General features: G+C 34.7%; 3 protein-coding genes across 3 annotated transcripts; 1 reads left to right on the forward strand and 2 right to left on the reverse strand.

Annotated features, from left to right (window-relative positions):
- On the reverse strand, positions 1-3,827 carry LOC116159835 (aprataxin and PNK-like factor). Its single transcript, XM_031472923.1, has 6 exons — positions 3,591-3,827; positions 3,471-3,542; positions 3,202-3,418; positions 2,801-3,152; positions 2,573-2,754; positions 1-224 (listed from the first exon to the last, which is right to left on the reverse strand). The coding sequence occupies exons 1-6, from the start codon at positions 3,687-3,689 to the stop codon at positions 1-3; spliced, it is 1,146 nt and encodes a 381-aa protein (XP_031328783.1). The 5' UTR covers positions 3,690-3,827.
- A 597-nt stretch (positions 3,828-4,424) lies between these two features.
- Positions 4,425-10,804, forward strand: LOC116160256 (CCR4-NOT transcription complex subunit 11-like). Its single transcript, XM_031473414.1, has 9 exons — positions 4,425-4,587; positions 4,641-4,732; positions 4,777-4,922; positions 4,972-5,097; positions 5,144-5,313; positions 5,416-5,542; positions 9,737-9,946; positions 10,173-10,478; positions 10,528-10,804. Exons 1-9 carry the CDS (start codon positions 4,550-4,552, stop codon positions 10,678-10,680), a joined length of 1,368 nt encoding a protein of 455 aa, XP_031329274.1. The 5' UTR covers positions 4,425-4,549; the 3' UTR covers positions 10,681-10,804.
- A 97-nt stretch (positions 10,805-10,901) lies between these two features.
- LOC116159846 (insulin-like growth factor-binding protein complex acid labile subunit) lies at positions 10,902-18,077 on the reverse strand. The gene is made up of 5 exons (XM_031472933.1): positions 17,834-18,077; positions 16,730-17,721; positions 16,635-16,671; positions 15,655-15,834; positions 10,902-12,088 (listed from the first exon to the last, which is right to left on the reverse strand). Exons 1-5 carry the CDS (start codon positions 17,990-17,992, stop codon positions 11,090-11,092), a joined length of 2,367 nt encoding a protein of 788 aa, XP_031328793.1. The 5' UTR covers positions 17,993-18,077; the 3' UTR covers positions 10,902-11,089.
- Between the last annotated feature and the right edge of the window lie 1,227 nt (positions 18,078-19,304).

Below are 19,304 nucleotides of genomic sequence, written 5' to 3' on the forward strand. Positions count from 1 at the left end.
TTAATCCTTTTTCTGTGGTCGTGTAAATCTCTTCGCCTCCTTGAACATGCGTTTAAACTCTTCATCCCCTGCGTCCTCACTTGACTCTGAATCTGACTCATTCGACTCACCATCACATTCGTATTCATCACTACTGTCTGCCGCCATGAAGGGATCATCCATGTCATAGTCATCTTCACTTGACTCATCTACATAGGTTTTTTTAGTGTTCCTTTTTGTTGGGCCTAGCAATGAATTTTGCAGTGTTAGTATTTTCTTTCAGTTTCACTGTTACGACACTATTACACAACTGTTATCAATCTTGCTAATAGAAGAAAAATCCTTGCTTGAGAACGTCTTAGGAAAGCGGATGAAGTAATAATACAAGTTTATGCGTTCAAAAATTGTATTAAAATGAGGTAAATACACAACAAAGGGTTGTTTAATAATAATAATTGTATAAATAGTGCCATAACAAAATACACAAATGATGCGAAACATTAAAATTGCGATTGCTACATAAATTGAAATTTCTATCTTAACTGCAATAGCTGGAGTAGTAGGCAGTCTAAACTGTGCTTGTAGGTATTTAGGTAATGGATTTTTTTCTCACACTTTTGTAGTCCGATGTTTCCCGGGAAAATTCGTGCAGTACTGCACAGCTAGATATGTTAAGCATGAATAATAATGAGACTTGTGTTTGTTCAAAACAAAAGTTTCATTACCGCACTTAATCCTACAGAAGTCGCTATATTTTTTGGGACACGAGGGTTATATGACCCTACAGGGTTAATTTGAAGAGCAGACTTCGGCAATGATGCGGTACTGAACTTCGCCCTCCATTTGAATGTTTCGGAATAAATCTCTTTCTTTTCTGAATAATAATTCTAATTTTATATATTAATTATTATTATTACTATAAAAAAATATTACAAAAAATATAGTAAGTAAACGCTTTTTATATTTTTGAAAGTTTATAATAATGTACATACCAAAAATAAATAAATTAACTCTAGTAACAGTTTAAAATAACATAAAAAGTAAGCTTATTTTCATTTACCAAGAGGCCCTTTGGATACATTCAACACTTACGGAGCGGAATGTTAGCACTGATTCTTCATAAGGGCATTGTCAGAACCGTCCACTGTAAAGAAGGCTACGACTCGCAGAGACATCTTTCGTGCAGTGCAGGTACTAGGTAGGTATTAAAAAGGCGCCAATTTTTAAACATTTTTAGTCAAAATTTGACAACTTTGGGTACATTGAGGTGACAGAAGATATAAATTCAGAGTTATGAAATCTGCACACGTTTTAATAATGGAGGTTCACAACTTTTCCGCACTATCGCAAAAAGGTATTACACGTTTGGTTTTTTTCAAGCCGCCCTAATGAGGATATCTATTATGGGAATCTCGGAAACCATAGAAGGTACGAGGATGGTCAAATTAAGAAAAATTTGCGCAATTAACAAGTAATTACCATGCTCTAAAGAAAACCAGAAAATTCCAATTATTTCCGAAGATATGCCAGGAAAACTGAAATTTGCCGACTTCATTTTTATTTTTTGGTGATGTTTCTTGAACAGACACAAAAAATAAAAACATTTTCTCATTGCCACTATTTGGCCTCTCCAAAACAGCATTGAGAGACCTTCAATACATTTCGTTTTGGAGAAGTCATCAACTACAGTTTTTCCGAGAGTTTTTCATATGGCCTGTAAACAAGTACATACTGTATTGAGTAGCATTTTTCATTACATCACACAAAAAAAAACGAATGGCGCACTCACGCACAACGCTCTGATTGTGCAAAAACACCTATCAGACAAATTTTCTGGAAAATTCAAAATATATCCAATAGCTATTGTCGCACGATTAAGGCCCGGTTGTATAATGTCAGTTTAAGCTTCAGTTTATAGTTAAACCAAACTGAAGTTTAACCAGACATTGTACAACCGGGTCTAAGGCACTGGGTGCAACCTCCTGTTGAAACCAAATGTTTCCAACTTATGTATTTTTGGTATAATAAAAAATGCTGCTCAATACAGTATGTACTTTTTTTAGGGATCATATGAAAAAATAAAGTTGATGATTTCTCTGAAATAAAACGTTGTATTGAAAATCTCTCAATGCTGTCTTGTAGAGCTCAAATAGTGGCAATGAGAAAGTGTTTATTTTTTTTTGTATCTGTTCAAATAACATCAGAAAAAAATAAAAATGAAATAGGCAAATTTCGGTTTTTCTGGCATATCTTCGGAAGTAATTGGAATTTTCTGGTTTTCCTTAAAGCATGATAATAACTGTTTAATGAGTAATGAATACTTAAATTTTGGACATCACTACATCAAAGTAGTCATGTGTATTATAAGACCCTACATAAATCAAATAGGACATGAAGTCTTCAGGTGAAAAATTAAAACAGTGATTGCTTTTCATTAAAACATCTTATAAATAGACAATTTAAAACAATTATCACAAGCAACATAAAAACATTTCACTTCATTGCTACGTATCCTCATGGTCACTTTCATAATCACGTTTTTTTGATGAATTTATGTGGCAATAGGCACAATTACAAGTATGAAATCTCTTACGTGCTCCTGCAGGGTTCTTTACACCTGTCATGCCCCTAGGATGTTTGTACGCTTTACGATGGTCTTTGTTTTTTCTATAGCAATCAGAGCCAAAACTACATGTCGGTCGCTGATCGTTAGGATCCGACTCATAATCAGAGTCACCAGGATGGCTGAATTCATTAAAATGTGCCGCACTTTTCCTGAAATATAAAAATTGATCAAACTGTTGCTGGAGGAATGGGTTACCTGTAGCATTGTTTTCCATATACGCAATAATCTCTCCAGGGCCTTTTATTCGAGCTGGTGCTGGTAGTTGCCACGGGCATTGTTGTATTTTGAGCACTATCTGCTACTGTCTCAGAGCCTTTGTCCGACTCATTCGGCTGTTTTGTGTCTATGTTATCAGACTGTTCTTCGGTATTCAATTCAGAAATTTCTTGTGCATCTATTCGACTGGGTGATGGTTCATCAACAGTTGATTGAGGTAATTCACTTGCATTTAAAGTTCTCATCTTTTTATTCTCACTATTTGGCTCATCCTGATGGGGACGTTTTAAGGAGTCATCTTTGCCATTGTATTCATAAGGTGTATGGGTCTCTGTTCAAAGCATCAATGAAACAGATGAAGTAATGAGACAAATACCAACCTTCAATATTATTACTTTCAGGCTCGCCTTCAGGTACCATAGCATTAGTAGCAGGGAGTTCATTATTGTTGTTCACGTTTATTTTCAGTTTGTACCAAAATTGGTCTGCTAGAAGTGCAAATTTATCACCATCCGTAATATTAACAGGAGAATCCCTGGGCAAGATTGTTACTGTTGGACTGTTCGTGTAAATATAAAAGCATGGGTTTTGGTGAGTCTAAAAATTATGATTAGTGGCCATCAGTGGTGAAGCTAAATGTGCAAATTACAGATGTTATTGATGCTTTCTCATTGGTTATTGTTATAAGGCCATGGTTCCTTGAAACTCTTTTATCATCGCACTATGAAAAAAGTAATTAGATTATGAGCAGAAATTGAAATGAAAGAACCTCGAGCAGAGTCCCTCGGCCAAAAATGTGTTCTCCAACATTTAAGGTACATATCGCACTGTCTTCACAGTCCAGTTTATATATTTCAAGAGATATCATCTTTTATTACTGTATCGGTATTAATACTTGAAGAGAAATTAAAATGAGTCATTAAAAAATCAGTGAACACACAAAAACAACAACACACAACACGATGGCGCGAAATTACACTGCCATACAGGGTGCTTAAAAATCACGATTCACCAAACAGGATTTTTGGGATAGCTTTGTCCATGTAATGTAGGGTGCAGCGTCGTATGTAGAGGTGTTGAGTGTACCTTCCGCGGAACACTGAATTAAGTGAATTTGGCTCCAGTGTAATTGCTAAACACAAAGTATAAAAGGGTTCGTCACTGTTCGTGTAACAGTGTAAGGATAATCAATATCTCCCATCTTTTCAGAACAAATTGGTTGAAAAACTCCTACGATCGAGATATCTCCCTCCAAAATCAAATCTTATTCATTTTAAGCGAGTTGTGGTGGCGTGGTGCATTGCTCGCACCCACTATGGCCATAGAAACCACACTAACTGCCTACTACCAATGAATAAAGGATGCTACTACTAGGTACGTAACACAAAACAAAATAAGTGTTTGTTATGGAACACGCCGTATATCTAAAAAATGTATTGAATATTGATACATATAACACAAATACAAAGATATGCGATCAAAAATGAGTTGCTGTCGAGTCAACTTTGGAATTTTTGTTTACATGGTAAATCGTAACTTGTATTTCCAAAGGCGATTCGGCAGCAATTCATTTTTTATTTCTTTGTGATACAGTAGACACACTTTGACAGTTATGTAGCCACTGATCAGAGTCGATGTTTTGTAACCTTACCCTGCACTTACACCAAACAACAATGCAAATATTAATTTATTATTAATTATTTATAGGTTTATTAAATTTATAATAAAATGGCTTTAAGTATAACACAATGTGATACCTTATTAAAGTAAGTAGAAAGTGCCATCGAGTACAAAATCTGTAATGACAGTTTCGATTCAGCTTACTTGGTGAGAATAATGTTAAAACACAAACATTAGAGGCACTGGCTAATGATTTACATAAAAAATTCGAAAGCACCGACTATTTTAAAGGTATGTTTAATATTTCAGTTGACTTTTTAACAGTTGCATCGTAGTGGGCTCTTGTTTGATTATGTTATTACAACAGGACTTGTTAGAGGAACCCGAACAAAGGCTTGTTGCCGTTACTTTGTTACATGAACTGTATCGTGGAGAATCCATAGAAAATACTCCGTTTGCTAAGGTTTTCATCCACATTTTGGTGGGTCCTATTCACGCAGTGACACTTGCAACTAACAAATTCATTTTAGCATCCACCAGAGCAACAAAGTACCGTTGGGACTCCGAAGTTAGAGTATCCAGGTCAGTTGCCGAAATTTTCAGCGCCAGAAAAGAATTTCATAGCTCAACTAATATCGGATGTTCCAAAAGACGCGGTAGGTGGAGTCTTACCTGCAATCATTACGCTGTTGTTTGTTTCAGATTTTAAAGAAAACTGCAACACAAATTATTAATTCGGATATTGTGGGCCCGGCAAATATTGATTTATCAGCCATTCAATTGGCACTGGCCGAAAAGCAGTCGGAGCTATCTCACATATGTCGATCTGGAATTCCAGCTGTTATTGCTTATCCTGAAAAGGTCACTAATAGGTAATTATGACTTTCTTTCTAGTTGCTATTGATAACAGTGGTACTCTCTAGTTGTGGATAATTTGTCTATTTTAATATGCTTTACCTCACATTTTGTTTTAGTTATGCAAATGAACCTGATAAAAAAGAAGAGTTTGTACAGCAGATATTGACTTCTGATAATCTGTATAGGGTGTATAAACCAGAGTTTGTCACTTTGGCACCTCCATTGCTAAACAGTAAGGATGAGGTAAATGTTACATGATTAATCAGTATAATGACATCAGGTTTGGTACTAAGTCTTCAAATGACAGCCTAGTTCTGATTAAAATGTACTCTTTTCCTTTTCCTCGAGATCGTTTATAATTTTGTATATCTGTTCGTCTGTCTGTCCGTATGCATGATAACTTTGTGTAGAAACGTCCGATCGCTTTGAAAATGTATACACATGTTCTTTAGGATATAAGAAAGGTCGCTATTGTTTTTCGGCTACGTAGATTCAGGGGCCAAAAAGTTACAGCCCAAAAACTGCCCAAACCTTCAAAAAAGGGCTTCTTTTATAATTCTTGGTACAAAGAACATATGAATGATCGGTTTTCTGTGTTAGTAAATATTTTTAGGCAACTATGCAGATGAATAAAACGATCAATTACGCTTGGTTTGCGCCACCAATACCTTCATTTGCATCCCTCTCGTTTTTCAGTTACAGCGGAGTCCCAGTAATTCGATGAGATTAGGGGATATGCGTTAGGAATGCATTAGTATGTATTGTTTATAAGAGACCTAAAACTATTAAGATGTTATTGAATTAAATTAATTATCATGCTCACCAGGAAAGATGCCGAGCACAGAACACCTGATTCCGGTCTACAATCATATGTTTTTCTTATTTAACCAACCAATTGTGGACCGTTCTCAGGTGTTTTGTGACCGGCATTCTTTCGCGATGAGAAGGCCTTACACAATGCACAATTTTTTTTTTCAAATTTGACGTTTTTTCCCTGTGATCGTTTGAGCTTTGTTTGCTACCCGCATACCATCGTTTGACATTTTCCTGTGATCATTTATGCTTTAATTGGGTCCCGAATTACTTCATTTGCACCCTAACCGTTTTTTAAATTATTCCAAACACAAAATTCCATACTGTCCCCACCATTTTTCAAATTTGACGTTTTTATCCCGTGATCGTTTGGGGTTGGTTTGTGCCCCGAATACGTTTGTTTGCGTCACCATCGTTTTCAGTTATTCCAAATACCAAAAAAATTCCATATACATACTACCCCCTCCTCATCTTTCAAATACCTTCCTTGGTGCCACCACCGTTTTTTAGTAATTCCAAATACAAAATACGATACTGTTCCTCCATTATTCAAATTTGGTTTTTGATGGGGGTGAATACGGAATTTCTGCCGTTTGAGACTAAATATAAGAAGAAAGTGTATTTTTTTAAATTTAATTGAATGGGGGTTTACAGTATAGTTGAATTCCGCAGTTCTAATTTAATAAGCGTGTACCTGAAACCATAAAACATTTTTTTGGACAGTAAAAGTTTATTTAAAAATAGAGGCTGATTAGCAAAAAAAATAATGAACATGTGCGGTTTTAAAGGTTTATTCAAAACGATATGATTGTGGCGGGCTCTGTGACGTAATACGCCCGACCAATCAGCTCCTAGAACCATTCAGATGACATAACGACTTGGCAATGGGTGCGTTCACCAGAACCAAACGTGTTTGCGCTTTGATTACGTTTGCAAACACAAACTGTTTAGGCGCAGGTGAACGATAGGGTGCGTTTGCCAGAACCAACTGTTTGCAAACCGTTTGCGCTTTTTAGATAAGTACGTTTACTGAACGCGTTGCTAGTTGTTAAACTGTTTGCAAGCGGACGCCATTTTTTGAATCGCAATTTAAACTCGCTGAAAATCACAAACATGTTTGTAATTTTGTAAGGCATGCATATTTGTTTAAACCATCGGCATATAGGTTTATGCGCGAAATTGGAGTAAATTACTAGTACGTACGTACATCACGACCAAAAATTGGATAATTGCATATTGCACACAATGCGCTTTAAAGTTGTAAGAGATAAATCGAATAATTTAATTATGAATGAAGAAGGGAGCATTCCATGTATGCAGGCTTATTCAAATTAGAGGGCCACCATGGGGATCTCGGGAACTGTAAGAAATAGAGGTTGGCAAAGTTGAGTAGTTTGATACTTAACAAAATGTCGTTTTGAAACTGAAAAAATTCCGACTACTTTCGGAGATATCCAGAAAAAAAATGACATTTTACAAAATCGTTTTTATTTGTTACCTAAGTTATTTAAAAAGATATTTCAAAATAAACGGCCCATAATTGTGCCCACTTTTTTTCCATATACAAGATGCTAGTTTTAAATTTTTAGTCTGACGTTTCGTCTCCGTTTAACCATCATCAGCTTTGTTTTTTCTTATGGAAGTCATTTTTACTTTTTGTGTCATTTGATAGAGCTTTTTCCTATCAATAAAGGGTCCTGTTAATCCGTAAAAACGCAAGAAACTGCGAACGTACACTGCCCACGACAAAGTTCCCAGACAAGAAAAGAAGATATTTTAATAGTATTACTTCAGCCTCCCTTTGACGAATGTCAAATTTGAAATACTCGGCGAGTAATAACTTTGTGAATAACTGTGTGAAATCGTTCCACACCAAACTTCTCTTCGAATCTAATTAGGGTACATTATTCGTATACTAATAATTAACACAAGTATCTATAACCTATAACTGATACTGGCTGAGTGCTCTCGATTTCATTTGGACTTGTACTGACCCCTTCATATGCGGTTTATGAAGGCTCCAAAACGGCACGAACGATTTGCTCGTCTCCTAGTAGATTGCTGGCCATCAAACCCTCCCTTGCAACACTATAACCACAGATTATACGTCGTATATCTGTGCTATAACCAAAGAGTAACCATAATTGCTATAACCAAAGAATGGTTACTCTTTGCTATAACTATACGTTTTTCACCTATACAAATCTTAACTCTCCTTAAAATGACTATACTTATGTGGCGAGTTTATTAAATTTATTAAATGTAACAATCTGAAAATAAAAACTTCTCATAAAGCAGGTACAATTTATGGATAAAAAATATTTACTCAAGGATCCAGTGAATATGCATTTAATACTCCAATCTTGATTTTCTATAGGACAATTCAATTCATCTCGTATAGCAGGATGTATTTAAACTGTAGAAAGGTTGCCATATTTTTATTGAAATGTACAAAAAGAATACAAAACGGTTTTCTCAAAATTCACTCAAATTAAATTTGACGTGTGGTTTCCAGGCAAATTGCGCGCTTAGAACAAATGCGCATGCCCGATCAACATGTTTGTGATTTTCAGCGAGTTATGATTAAAAAAATGGCGACCGCTTGCAAACAGTTTGACAATTAGCAATGCGTTCAGTAAATATGCTTATATAAAAAGCGCAAACGGTTTGCAAACAGTTGGTTCTGGTGAACGCACCCAATATTGCGTCATCTGTCACAGGCACTTGTCACTTTCGTGCTAGATGCAGTTAAACATCCCTCTCAAAACGTCAAATGTGACAAACGTCAGACCCACTTCTACTTCTACGTGATTGGTTGTAGGTTTGTGACGTATTTAGTCTGAAGCGTTTCAAATTCGGACTAAAAACACATCTTTTCAATAATTTATTTTGGGTTTATTTTACTCGCAAATAAAAATTGAGGAGACACGGGTCTTTTTATTTTTAATGTACTTTGTGGATCAGAAATAAAAAATGAAGGCGGGATGACCCCATTGAGGGAATAATTTTCCAAAAGTTTGTTGGTCATTGCCATTGTGCTAGGACTTCCCCCTTACACCTGGTAATTTTATTTACAGACCTGCGCCCTCGGCACTACCTGGCCTCCGTCCCCCCAGAACGGGCCTGATTATGATTCCTCCGAAGTGAAATGTGTTGAAAATCTCACAACTGTGTCTTGTATAGAGCTCAAAAAGTATCAATGAGAATTTTTTAAAATTTTTTTCCCTCCCTTAAGACAAAATTTGATGCCCGTCTGGCACACCTTCAATGTATAGGCTACCTGTTGCAAAAAATTCCAGGGTTTAGGACCATTCCCTTAAAAGTAGTTCAAAACCGCGGAAGTGCGTCGGACAGACAGACCAACAAAATGCAAACAACAACACATTTTTTTTAATTCTTAGAAAAATGCGCTAAAAAGAATTAGTCTGATACAACAAACGGTTTTTAAAAATTGTAGACAAATTTAAAGACGTGTTGTTACCGCGTTTCCTACTCTGATCTCCACCACCCGTCGGCGCGTTTTGAATGATTATGGAAAAAAAAGAATTTGTAGCATTTTTGGAATGAGTTGAACAACAATTGTACCAGTTTGGCGCAGAAAACATGACATTGTTTTAATTACAGCCTGTGTGGTTCAATGTAACATCGCCTAAGGAACATACGGTAGCTTATGACATTACAATGTGTGTACCAAATATGGCGGGTCAAGAAGCGAGACAGTTAATGACGAAAGCGTATAAGGCAGCTCTGTCACTGCAGCAACAGCAACAACTACTGAATGAACTGGATAATGATTCCAAGCTGGTTTACCACATTGGTTTAACTCCTTCCAAGGTGCGTACGTCGATATACAACAATTCAAAGTGTTTTCCAATGTTTTTGCCACAAATAAATTCTTCTACTTCAGTTGAATTTGCCATTGTGTATTTTAACATTTAAAATGAATGTTTAACAGATTTACATTTATTTACACAATGCTTCATAATAACAATAGAAATCAACAATTTATATCATGCCAGGGCTCGAACTGACTATCCCAATTGAAAACTAATAATTTCAGCTTCCAGAATTGGTCGAAAACAATCCATTGATAGCAATAGAAGTGTTACTAAAGTTAATGCAGTCAAAACAAATCACAGAATACTTTAGTGTGCTGGTTAACATGGAGATGTCCTTGCACTCTATGGAAGTAGTAAACAGACTTACAACAACTGTCGATTTACCAACCGAATTCGTACACCTATACATCTCAAATTGTATATCGACATGCGAAACAATCAAAGATCGTTATATGCAGAACAGGCTGGTAAGATTAGTTTGTGTTTTTTTGCAGTCGTTGATACGAAATAAAATTATTAATGTTCAGGTGAGTCTTGAACGTTTTTCGACTATTATTCAATGGAAACTTTTTGCAGGAGTTGTTCATTGAAGTTCAGGCGTTTTGTATTGAATTTAGTAGAATACGTGAAGCGGCTGCGCTATTTCGGCTATTAAAGCAGTTGGAGTCTGGGGAATTGGGATTGAGTATGTCACCGCCTCCTAGTATGAAAGGGAAGTTGGAGAGCTAATATTCTCTTTTAATTGTTGACATTATGAGGGAAATATACATAGGTATATGTATGGTACTGAAGCTTTTTGGTATCTTGAACCGAACTAGAACTGTGGGCACTTAATAAAAGAATATTTTTTCTACAATTTGTTTTAATTGCAAAAATTCGTATGTATAAATTATAATTTTTAATTTAAGAATTTTAAAATAAAAACATCTAAGTATACTAATTAATTTTGCGTAAAGATCTTAGCTTAACTATAGTACTACAATATTTCTTAATCAGATCCCATAAAGTGTTTATTTTGCTCTATTTGCACTATATTGTGTAGGAGAGTATGTTTGAACAAATATGATTTATTCAACTCAATTTAAATTAATTTATTGATGCACAAACATTTCATGTTCAAATTTCATACAGAAAATCTTCAACGTAACGTCCAATATCTTGCGAGAATTTCATAGTACCTATTTAGCTTGTCTCTATGTAGATTACATGTGTCGGCGCTCTCAGTTACACATATTGGTTCTTCTCCATCTCGATATGGTTGACTTAAGTCCAAAGAAAAGTTACCGCGTAACAGTGCCATACGTTCGAAACACTTGCAGTCCCATGGATTGTTTTCAACCTGTAACGTTTCTAGAGAAGTTGCTTTTGTAATGAACTCATCTTCTAAGAAAACCAGTCTATTGTTTCGTACATCTAATTCCTTTAATGGAAAATGGTCGACTCCCTTTATCTCGATGATATGAATTTTGTTATTCTGCAAGTGTAATTCCTCAAGAGTTTGAAGCGGAAAGGAATCCTCGTAAATAACGGTTAATTCGTTAAATGACAGATCAAGTATTTCCAACTGGGTGTTGTGAAGATTCTGAGATAGTGCACTCTTAATAACGTTGTGAGATAAATTTAAATATTTCAGTTCGTACATCCACATAAATATCCCTTCGACTGTTTCAATTTTGTTATGCGAGAGATGAAGCCTAACAAGCTGTTTTAATGCATGGAACATTTTTAGTGGAAGAAAACTAATTTCGTTATTATGAAGAAATAATTCTTTAATTTGTGTAATTTCTCGAAGGGAATTCATATCGAAATCAGATAACTTATTATGAGAGAGTGAAAGAGATGTTAATTGTCGTAGTCCTTTAAATAGGTTTTGTTGTATCGTGACAAAATTGTTTTCGGATAAATTTAGTTTCTGTAATTCCTGTTGCGATTCAAAGATATCGTTTGGAAAGTCCGAAATTGCGTTGTTTGCTAAATTGAGCTCGCGTAACAGTTGTAAGTTGGCAAATGCGTTTTTATTTACCACATTTATTGTAGCGCAAGAAATCGTTAAATATTCCAAATTTTGGAATGGTAAGACCTTTTCGGGAATTTCTTCTTCTTGACAGTTTTGAATTGTTGATCGTAATATCTTTTCCTGTAACAATATTTGTTATAATTTATATACGTAATATGATAGCAGGTAAACGATTTGATGGTTTTACAAGTTATTAATCACGGGTAGCACATTCTCATTAAATTTTAAAAAATGCGTCGTTTTGTCTATTGGTCATTTTCACATGTCATATTCTTGAACCACAGCATAGGTAACACACGCTTTGAAATCTTGATTTAAAGAAAACAACCTCACAAGTGAATGAACTTATTACAGACAACCTTTTTGTTATGGTAACAGTATGCGCATAAAACTGTACATTGTGGTAAAAGTGTCCAACGAGGTTTGCTTGATCGATTAGGTTTGTATTGCTTTTTGAATGTAGCAGAGTGATTTTGAAATGTTTTCTTTTTCTGGCATAATAAACTTCCTGATGTACAAGTATCATTTTAGACCCATTAGGATAATTAAATTTCTATTTCAAAAGCCTTCTAGAGGGATGTTCTGCTTTACTAACATCTTTTTCCACGTCAGTTTTTCTTTATACGAGGTTTTAGCGCGGCGATGCCGATTTTATCCAAAAGATACGCCCATTTTCTTCAAATCATATTTTGATGACATTTGGCATCTTTGTTCACGATAAGAACCTGTACTGTAAAGTCAAGGTGAGACAGACTATAGATTGGGTACTTTAATTTTAACTAACCAAGTTTCTTCATTCAGTAAGTCAACTGAACCAAGGTACTTGTACAACCAGCCCAAAGAAACGGAATATTTTTCTAACACTGGCGATAACCACCACGTTCTTTATGTTATAAATATATTGTCTAAGCCCAAATTTTAAGCAGTTCTATTCCCAAATATTGGAAGATCTTTTCCTTGTTGAGTCTAGTGATAGCTTTAAGACTCGAAAAAGGCACTAGTATTTATTTATTTCATGAAATACAGTATATGTTTTATATGTGATGTGCTCACCGTACAGGGTAGTTCAAATGAGTGGCTAACCATTGGAATCTCTGTGTGGGTGTGGGTTAAATGGTGGCAAAGTTGTCCCTTTTTGTGACTAAAAAAATGCATTTGAAATTTTTGATAAACCTTTGTAAATAACTGAGATATCACCAAAAAACTGAAAAGGTCAATTTTTTTAAGAATCTGAATTTGTTAGAATTTCCACAGCACATTAGATGCGGAAGCTACAAGCTACTACAGCTGCCACGGGGAAGAACGTTTCGGGTCGCGCAGGTGACGTCAGGCAGTCTGCAATGATCATGTACTACAGCTCCAGATTACTTACTTACCAGCGACGGCGTAAATTATAGAAAAAACGAAGGTATTTGTACTTATGTTATTTTTTATTAATATAATAAGTTATAATACACATTTTTACATTTCTAAGATATACCTACAGGGTGTTCAGTGAGGAATTGGGGGAACAAATGCAGATTTAAAAATTGTTAAAACTTTGTTATAAATGTAAGCTGGGTCATATATTTTGTGATAAAAAGTTTTTTAATTGCGTCACGTGGTACTATGTAACTTAATCATTTTAAATGGAATACCTTACTTTTTATTAGATTTTTGGAATGTGCAACATATTTTTGATTATTTTACTCATAAGTGCTACCAACATATCTCGTTTACTTTTCGGGAAAATAATAATGTTTATAAATTTGTACCCAGGTACCTACATAAATGGTTAAAAACCTGATAAATCTTATATCAAATCAATGATAAAAGATTGTATTCTGTAGATATATCAATAGAAGGAGCTAACGGGAACCGTCCATTTCTGACTGTTTAAGCTAGGGAAAATGAAAACAAAATTTAACATTTTCAGTTTTTTGGTGATATCTCAGTTACTTTAAATACGTTTTTCTACACCTTTTCCACTTTTATTCGAGAAACTATCAAGTTAATTTGAGAAAGTATCAATTGTATTTGAGAATAGTCAAATGTATTTGAGAAAACAACAAATGTAGTTCAGAATAGTGATTTGTATTTGAGAAGGCATCAAATGAATTTGAGAGTAGTAAATTGTATTCAAGAAATGGTAAATTTAAGTATTTGAGAATCAATTGAAAATTAGAAAAACAAAATCATATGTATAACATAGCCTGATGCTGCCGCTGCTGTTGCGGGACTACATACAGTAGCGGAATTATAAAAATTTGATTCTTAATTATAATTCATTAGGAATAATATTACATTCTGAAACACAATAAAATTAAATGATACTTTCTCAAATACAATTGACTATTCTCAAATACATTTGATGTTTTCTGAAATCCAACTGACTATTCTCATCTACTTTGACGTGTTCTCAAATGCAAGTAACAATTCTCAAATACAATTTACAACTTCTCGAATAAAAGTGGAAAAGGTGTAGTCACAAAGAGGGGCATTTCCCCCATTTAACCTACACACTGTATGTGTAGTGAATTTTATTATTATTCATACAGGTGTCGTTCATCTTGTCTCAATAAGAATTGTTAAATAAAATAGGATTTAAAAATCAATCTCTTAATTACGCCGCACTAGCCACAACAGTATCTCTCACCATTATGGCAATCCCAATGGTGTGCCACGAATTTGAACCACCCTGTACACCTGCTATGGGTAGAAATCGTCTTCATGTTAGCTGCTGTATTCCAACCTCATATGACAGGTACACAGGAGACCATGTCACATCAAGTCTATAAAAGAGAGTGTGTGAAGAAGCGTAGCTCCTATTTCTTGTCACTGTCAAGTGCTAAACTCAAGTGATCTTGCAAATGACTTAAAATTGACACTTTACACAATCATTCTAAGCAATGTCATTTAATTCTAAAGTATAATATTTGGCTTACGGGGACTTAAACTTGGCCAGCGATGGTTAGTAGGTGCTATTAGTCCCTCAATAGTAATAAATTACACGACATTTATACTTGCTACAAAAGAAAATATTCCAAAATTTCTCCACCATTTTTAAAAACAGACCACTTAGAGTTTACAGGTCCAAATTTCAAAGCATTTCTGACCTACGTGTGCGCAAAGCTAAATAGGCATTCATATATAACAGTTTCGTACACCTTCTGGTATCTTCCTAGTTGATTAAACCTCATATTTGAACAGGTGTGATTTGTTTGTTCATTTGTTCGTACACAATCAGCATTTGACTTCTTTGGTTAAATGTAGAAAAATAATTATATAACAGCTATGACTACAATGTGCATGATTAAATTTTTTAGAGAAAAACTGGTTTTATGATCAGTAATCGATTGAACAATAACCTTTAACCTTATTTGTCATTTAACACCACATTTGTATATGTTTGGCATGAAAGTTAAGAAATTTCAAATTCTACATTTTCTCCTAGTTTTTATTTAATGTTCAACCAGAATGTTGACATTATTGCCTGCAAGATTTTTCCAAATATTCAAAAATGTTTAATCAAACAGTTTCGGTTGTTTGTTCTACTGCTACTGGAAACAAACATTGATGTTGATACACATCAGGGCGATCGTTTTCGAGTCTCACAATATAAGACTTGATTAAAATGCTCCATACAAAATCGTTTACACTAAGCACTAACACATTTTATTTATAAAAATGTTTTGTATTTGGTATACCTTCTGATTTGGCGAGCTTCGTAGTTGATAAAACCTAAAATTTGAACAGGTGTAATTTTTTTGATCATTTGTTCGTACACAACCAGCATTCACAGTTGAATGTAGGAAAATAATAATTATAACAGGAATGACCACAATATGCATGGTTAAATTTGTTACAGAAAAACTGGTTTTATAATCTTAGTCATTAATCGCAGAACAATAACCTTTAACCTTATTTGTCATTTTATAATGTTTTTAGCGCATTTTTTAATCTCATCTCATTTATTCTGATCTCATATCGATTAGGTACATAAGTAATATTGGATCGTCAAATCCATAAATAAAATCTAAAAAAAATATCCAAATCCCTTCTAGTTATCTGCATACTGCCCTTCATTAAGAAATAATCTGGACAGTTAGGCACTAGCCATTACAATATCTCCCTTTTACTCCACTCCTATTTCAAAACTCGAAAGGGTACAGCAGGGTCGGAATTTTTTCAGTTTCTAAACTGCATTTTGTAAAGCACCAAAATACGCAACTTTGCCAAATTTAAACTACCTACCTATCTCTTACAGTTCGCCAGATCCACATGGTGGTCCTCGAATTTGAATCGGCCTGTATATATAATAATAACAGTATTTATTCTACTCCTATTAACGTAATGACATTGAAAAAAAAAATTCGAAAACAAAAAAGAAAAGAAAAAAATCACAAGGCGAAGTTCACATATACATATCCTGTATATAGTGCCATAAAGGTTATGGAAACTACATCTAACTAAATGAGTACCTAAGTATTTTCTCTTGTTTTTGCGGAGTGTCACAACATAAACTATCGGTACGTCCGTCCCTTGAATTGCTTTTTATTGGGGAAAGGTATTGATATAAAATTTTACTAAAAGATTTCCTATAATATATGGCTTTCATAATACAGAAAACTTTCAGGTGTTTAGATTGATTGACTATCACAATATTTACAAGAATCTGCTTTTATACGTATATGGGGACTATAGGTGAAGTATTATTCTCAAAGCTATTAGATATTATACAGTTTGCAGATTTGCGTAAATTGAAAAATGAAAGACATTTACTAGAGTTCTAACTGTTTTACAAATGCATTATAATACACAGTCAAATTATTCCTATCAACACTACAATCATTCGACGTGCTTGACACACAAAGAGGGCCATCATAGTCTTCGGGTCTCACTATCACTTTGTGATGTATTTTTTCAATCTCTTCTAAACAGGCGCAATCCCAAGGGTTCATAAATGTGTTTAATTCCCTTAAATTACTCGCAGTGTTCATAAAGTCACTTTCCAAAAACACTAATCGATTATTTTCAATGTTCAGCAATTGCAACGGCATGTATTCCATATTCATTCCACTAACATCAAATATACTAATTTGATTATTTTGCAGGTACAGTTCCTGTAGTGTTTTAAACTGCAGAGCGTCTTCGTATACTACGGTTAGTTTGTTGTTTGACAAATCTAAAACCTCCAAGCGGGTTGTTTGAAAGGCTCGCAAAGGTAGGCCTTCGATTGCGTTGTGCGATAAATTTAAATACCGAAGTTGAAATGCGAGCACAAAGAATTCGCTAAAGTTTTCAATTTGGTTGTTAGATAAATCTAAGTACTGCAGTTTTCTGAGCTTTGTGAGTAGTCGATTAGGTAAGAAATTTATGAGATTATGGTCGAGACTTAATTTCTGTACTCCTCTGATTGCGTCAAAAACCTTCACGTGAAAATTAGTAATTTTATTATGCGAAAGAAGTAACTCCCTTAAGCCACCTAAACCGTCAAAAATCATTTGCGGCAAATCTCCGAAGCTATTCCCCGTTAAGTTCAGAGTTTTTAAATTTCCGAGAGGTTGAAACACTTTGTTAGGGAGTGTAGATAACTGATTGTGGCCCAAGTCCAATTCCTGTAGGTTACCATAGTTTACAAATGCTTTTTCGTGCACATTTTGAATACTCTTGCAGGAAATCGTTAGGTTTTCCAACTTTGGTAGAGAAACAAGCGCGCCTTCTTTTATCTCGGTTTCTTTACAGTTGTAAATTCTGGTTCGGAGCAAGTCCAACTAAAAGTGTGTGTATTAGATTCGTTTTCGCAAAAGTGTCTTCTTCATTTACTTTAAAAATCTCAATTTGTGTAAGCTTAATTAACTATTAAAAATTGTAAAAAACCCTTACCTTTGTAGACCGGGATAATACTATTTCACGAAAGCGGAACCCGTCACATGTATGGTTTTTGTGATCGTTTGTTGTTCGACACCATGCAGCAGTGTGTTTTTCTAATTGAATTATAAGTATTAATGCAATAAGATATACAGCACTGCACTTTAAAATCATTGTAGGTACCAAGTTCGTTTCAGTATAATGTCATTCAATGTTGAATTAAAAACACGATTGACTGGTTATATTTGATTCTTGACCTTATGACTCAAGATCATTATCAAGTGTAAGGGGATTTACTAATCTATAAACAATAATTACAGTTGCAATTTTGGTTTGTGAGCGTAGGTACTGATAAAATGTCAGCAGGCAGTTATTTTTGTTACGACATGGATCAATTACTTTCCATGCAACTTTCTTTTAGCATTTATTTCCTCAATCGCATTTAACCATTTCCAAAAAAATGTATGCATGTGTTACTTAGCGAGATGGTGTATTTCACGACAATTAAGCGTGAGGAAAACTACAACTACTATTTTATGGACATTTTAAGTACATAAATAACATAACACATAGAAGAGTTATATTAAATTGTTACACATCTAAGAGTCATAGGGAACAATCTAGGGAAAGTCCGAACTCGATACATGACCTAGGGAATGAAATATGTTGATTTCTATTATATTGAGCCCGCAGTGTTTTCTGTTCCCGATTCACTCGAAGTCCTATAACTTTTGTTCCTGGTGAACCAGCTTCTTGAAAATCAAAAGCGCCCGTCCTTAATGTCCAAAGTACCCGTACACCAAATTTCATCACTTTTAAAAAGAGTTAGAACGCACACGGACAGACGGTCGGACGGACGACAATACAAAATTATAAAGGATCTGATGATCAATTAAGGTATAGGAAAAACGAGTTGAAACGATATAGAAAATGATTTTTTAAAGAATTTTTTATAGTGATGCGGTAATGTTAGAAAAAAATATGTAGTTGGCGGTATTTCGTATCTCGGAAACTATTAGACTTACAGAGCCCATTAAGGGCTTTAATTGTCACAAACAAAAATTGAAAAAATTACGTATTTTCGAGTGTTGGGGCCTATGGGGTTTAAGCAAGTTCCACGACACAAGATATGGGAGCAAATAAGGGAAGACCAAAAGCGATAGGTATATCACTTCTGAAAAGATGACTTTTTGAAATGTCGTCAAATAATCGCCCATCCGTTTTGCCCGGAAGCGGTAAGCATTCGAGTTGCATTTGGGATGTTTCTCAAAAGAACTTGGCCCATCATCCACATGATTATTGTTCCACAGTAAAGTTCACTCTATCTCATGAACGATTGCCAATCCATATTGAAATGCAACAGTCACGAGGTCGGGGACTGAACCAGGAATCTATTTGATCCAACTGGAAGTCTTGTTTGATGTGCAATTTCCCAATTTGAGGTGATTGCTCATCTAGAGGACCTCTCAATGTTATCTTTTAGATT

This window comes from Photinus pyralis, unplaced genomic scaffold (genome assembly GCF_008802855.1).
Source record: "Photinus pyralis isolate 1611_PpyrPB1 unplaced genomic scaffold, Ppyr1.3 Ppyr1.4_LG1, whole genome shotgun sequence".
NCBI classification, from domain to species: domain Eukaryota; kingdom Metazoa; phylum Arthropoda; class Insecta; order Coleoptera; family Lampyridae; genus Photinus; species Photinus pyralis.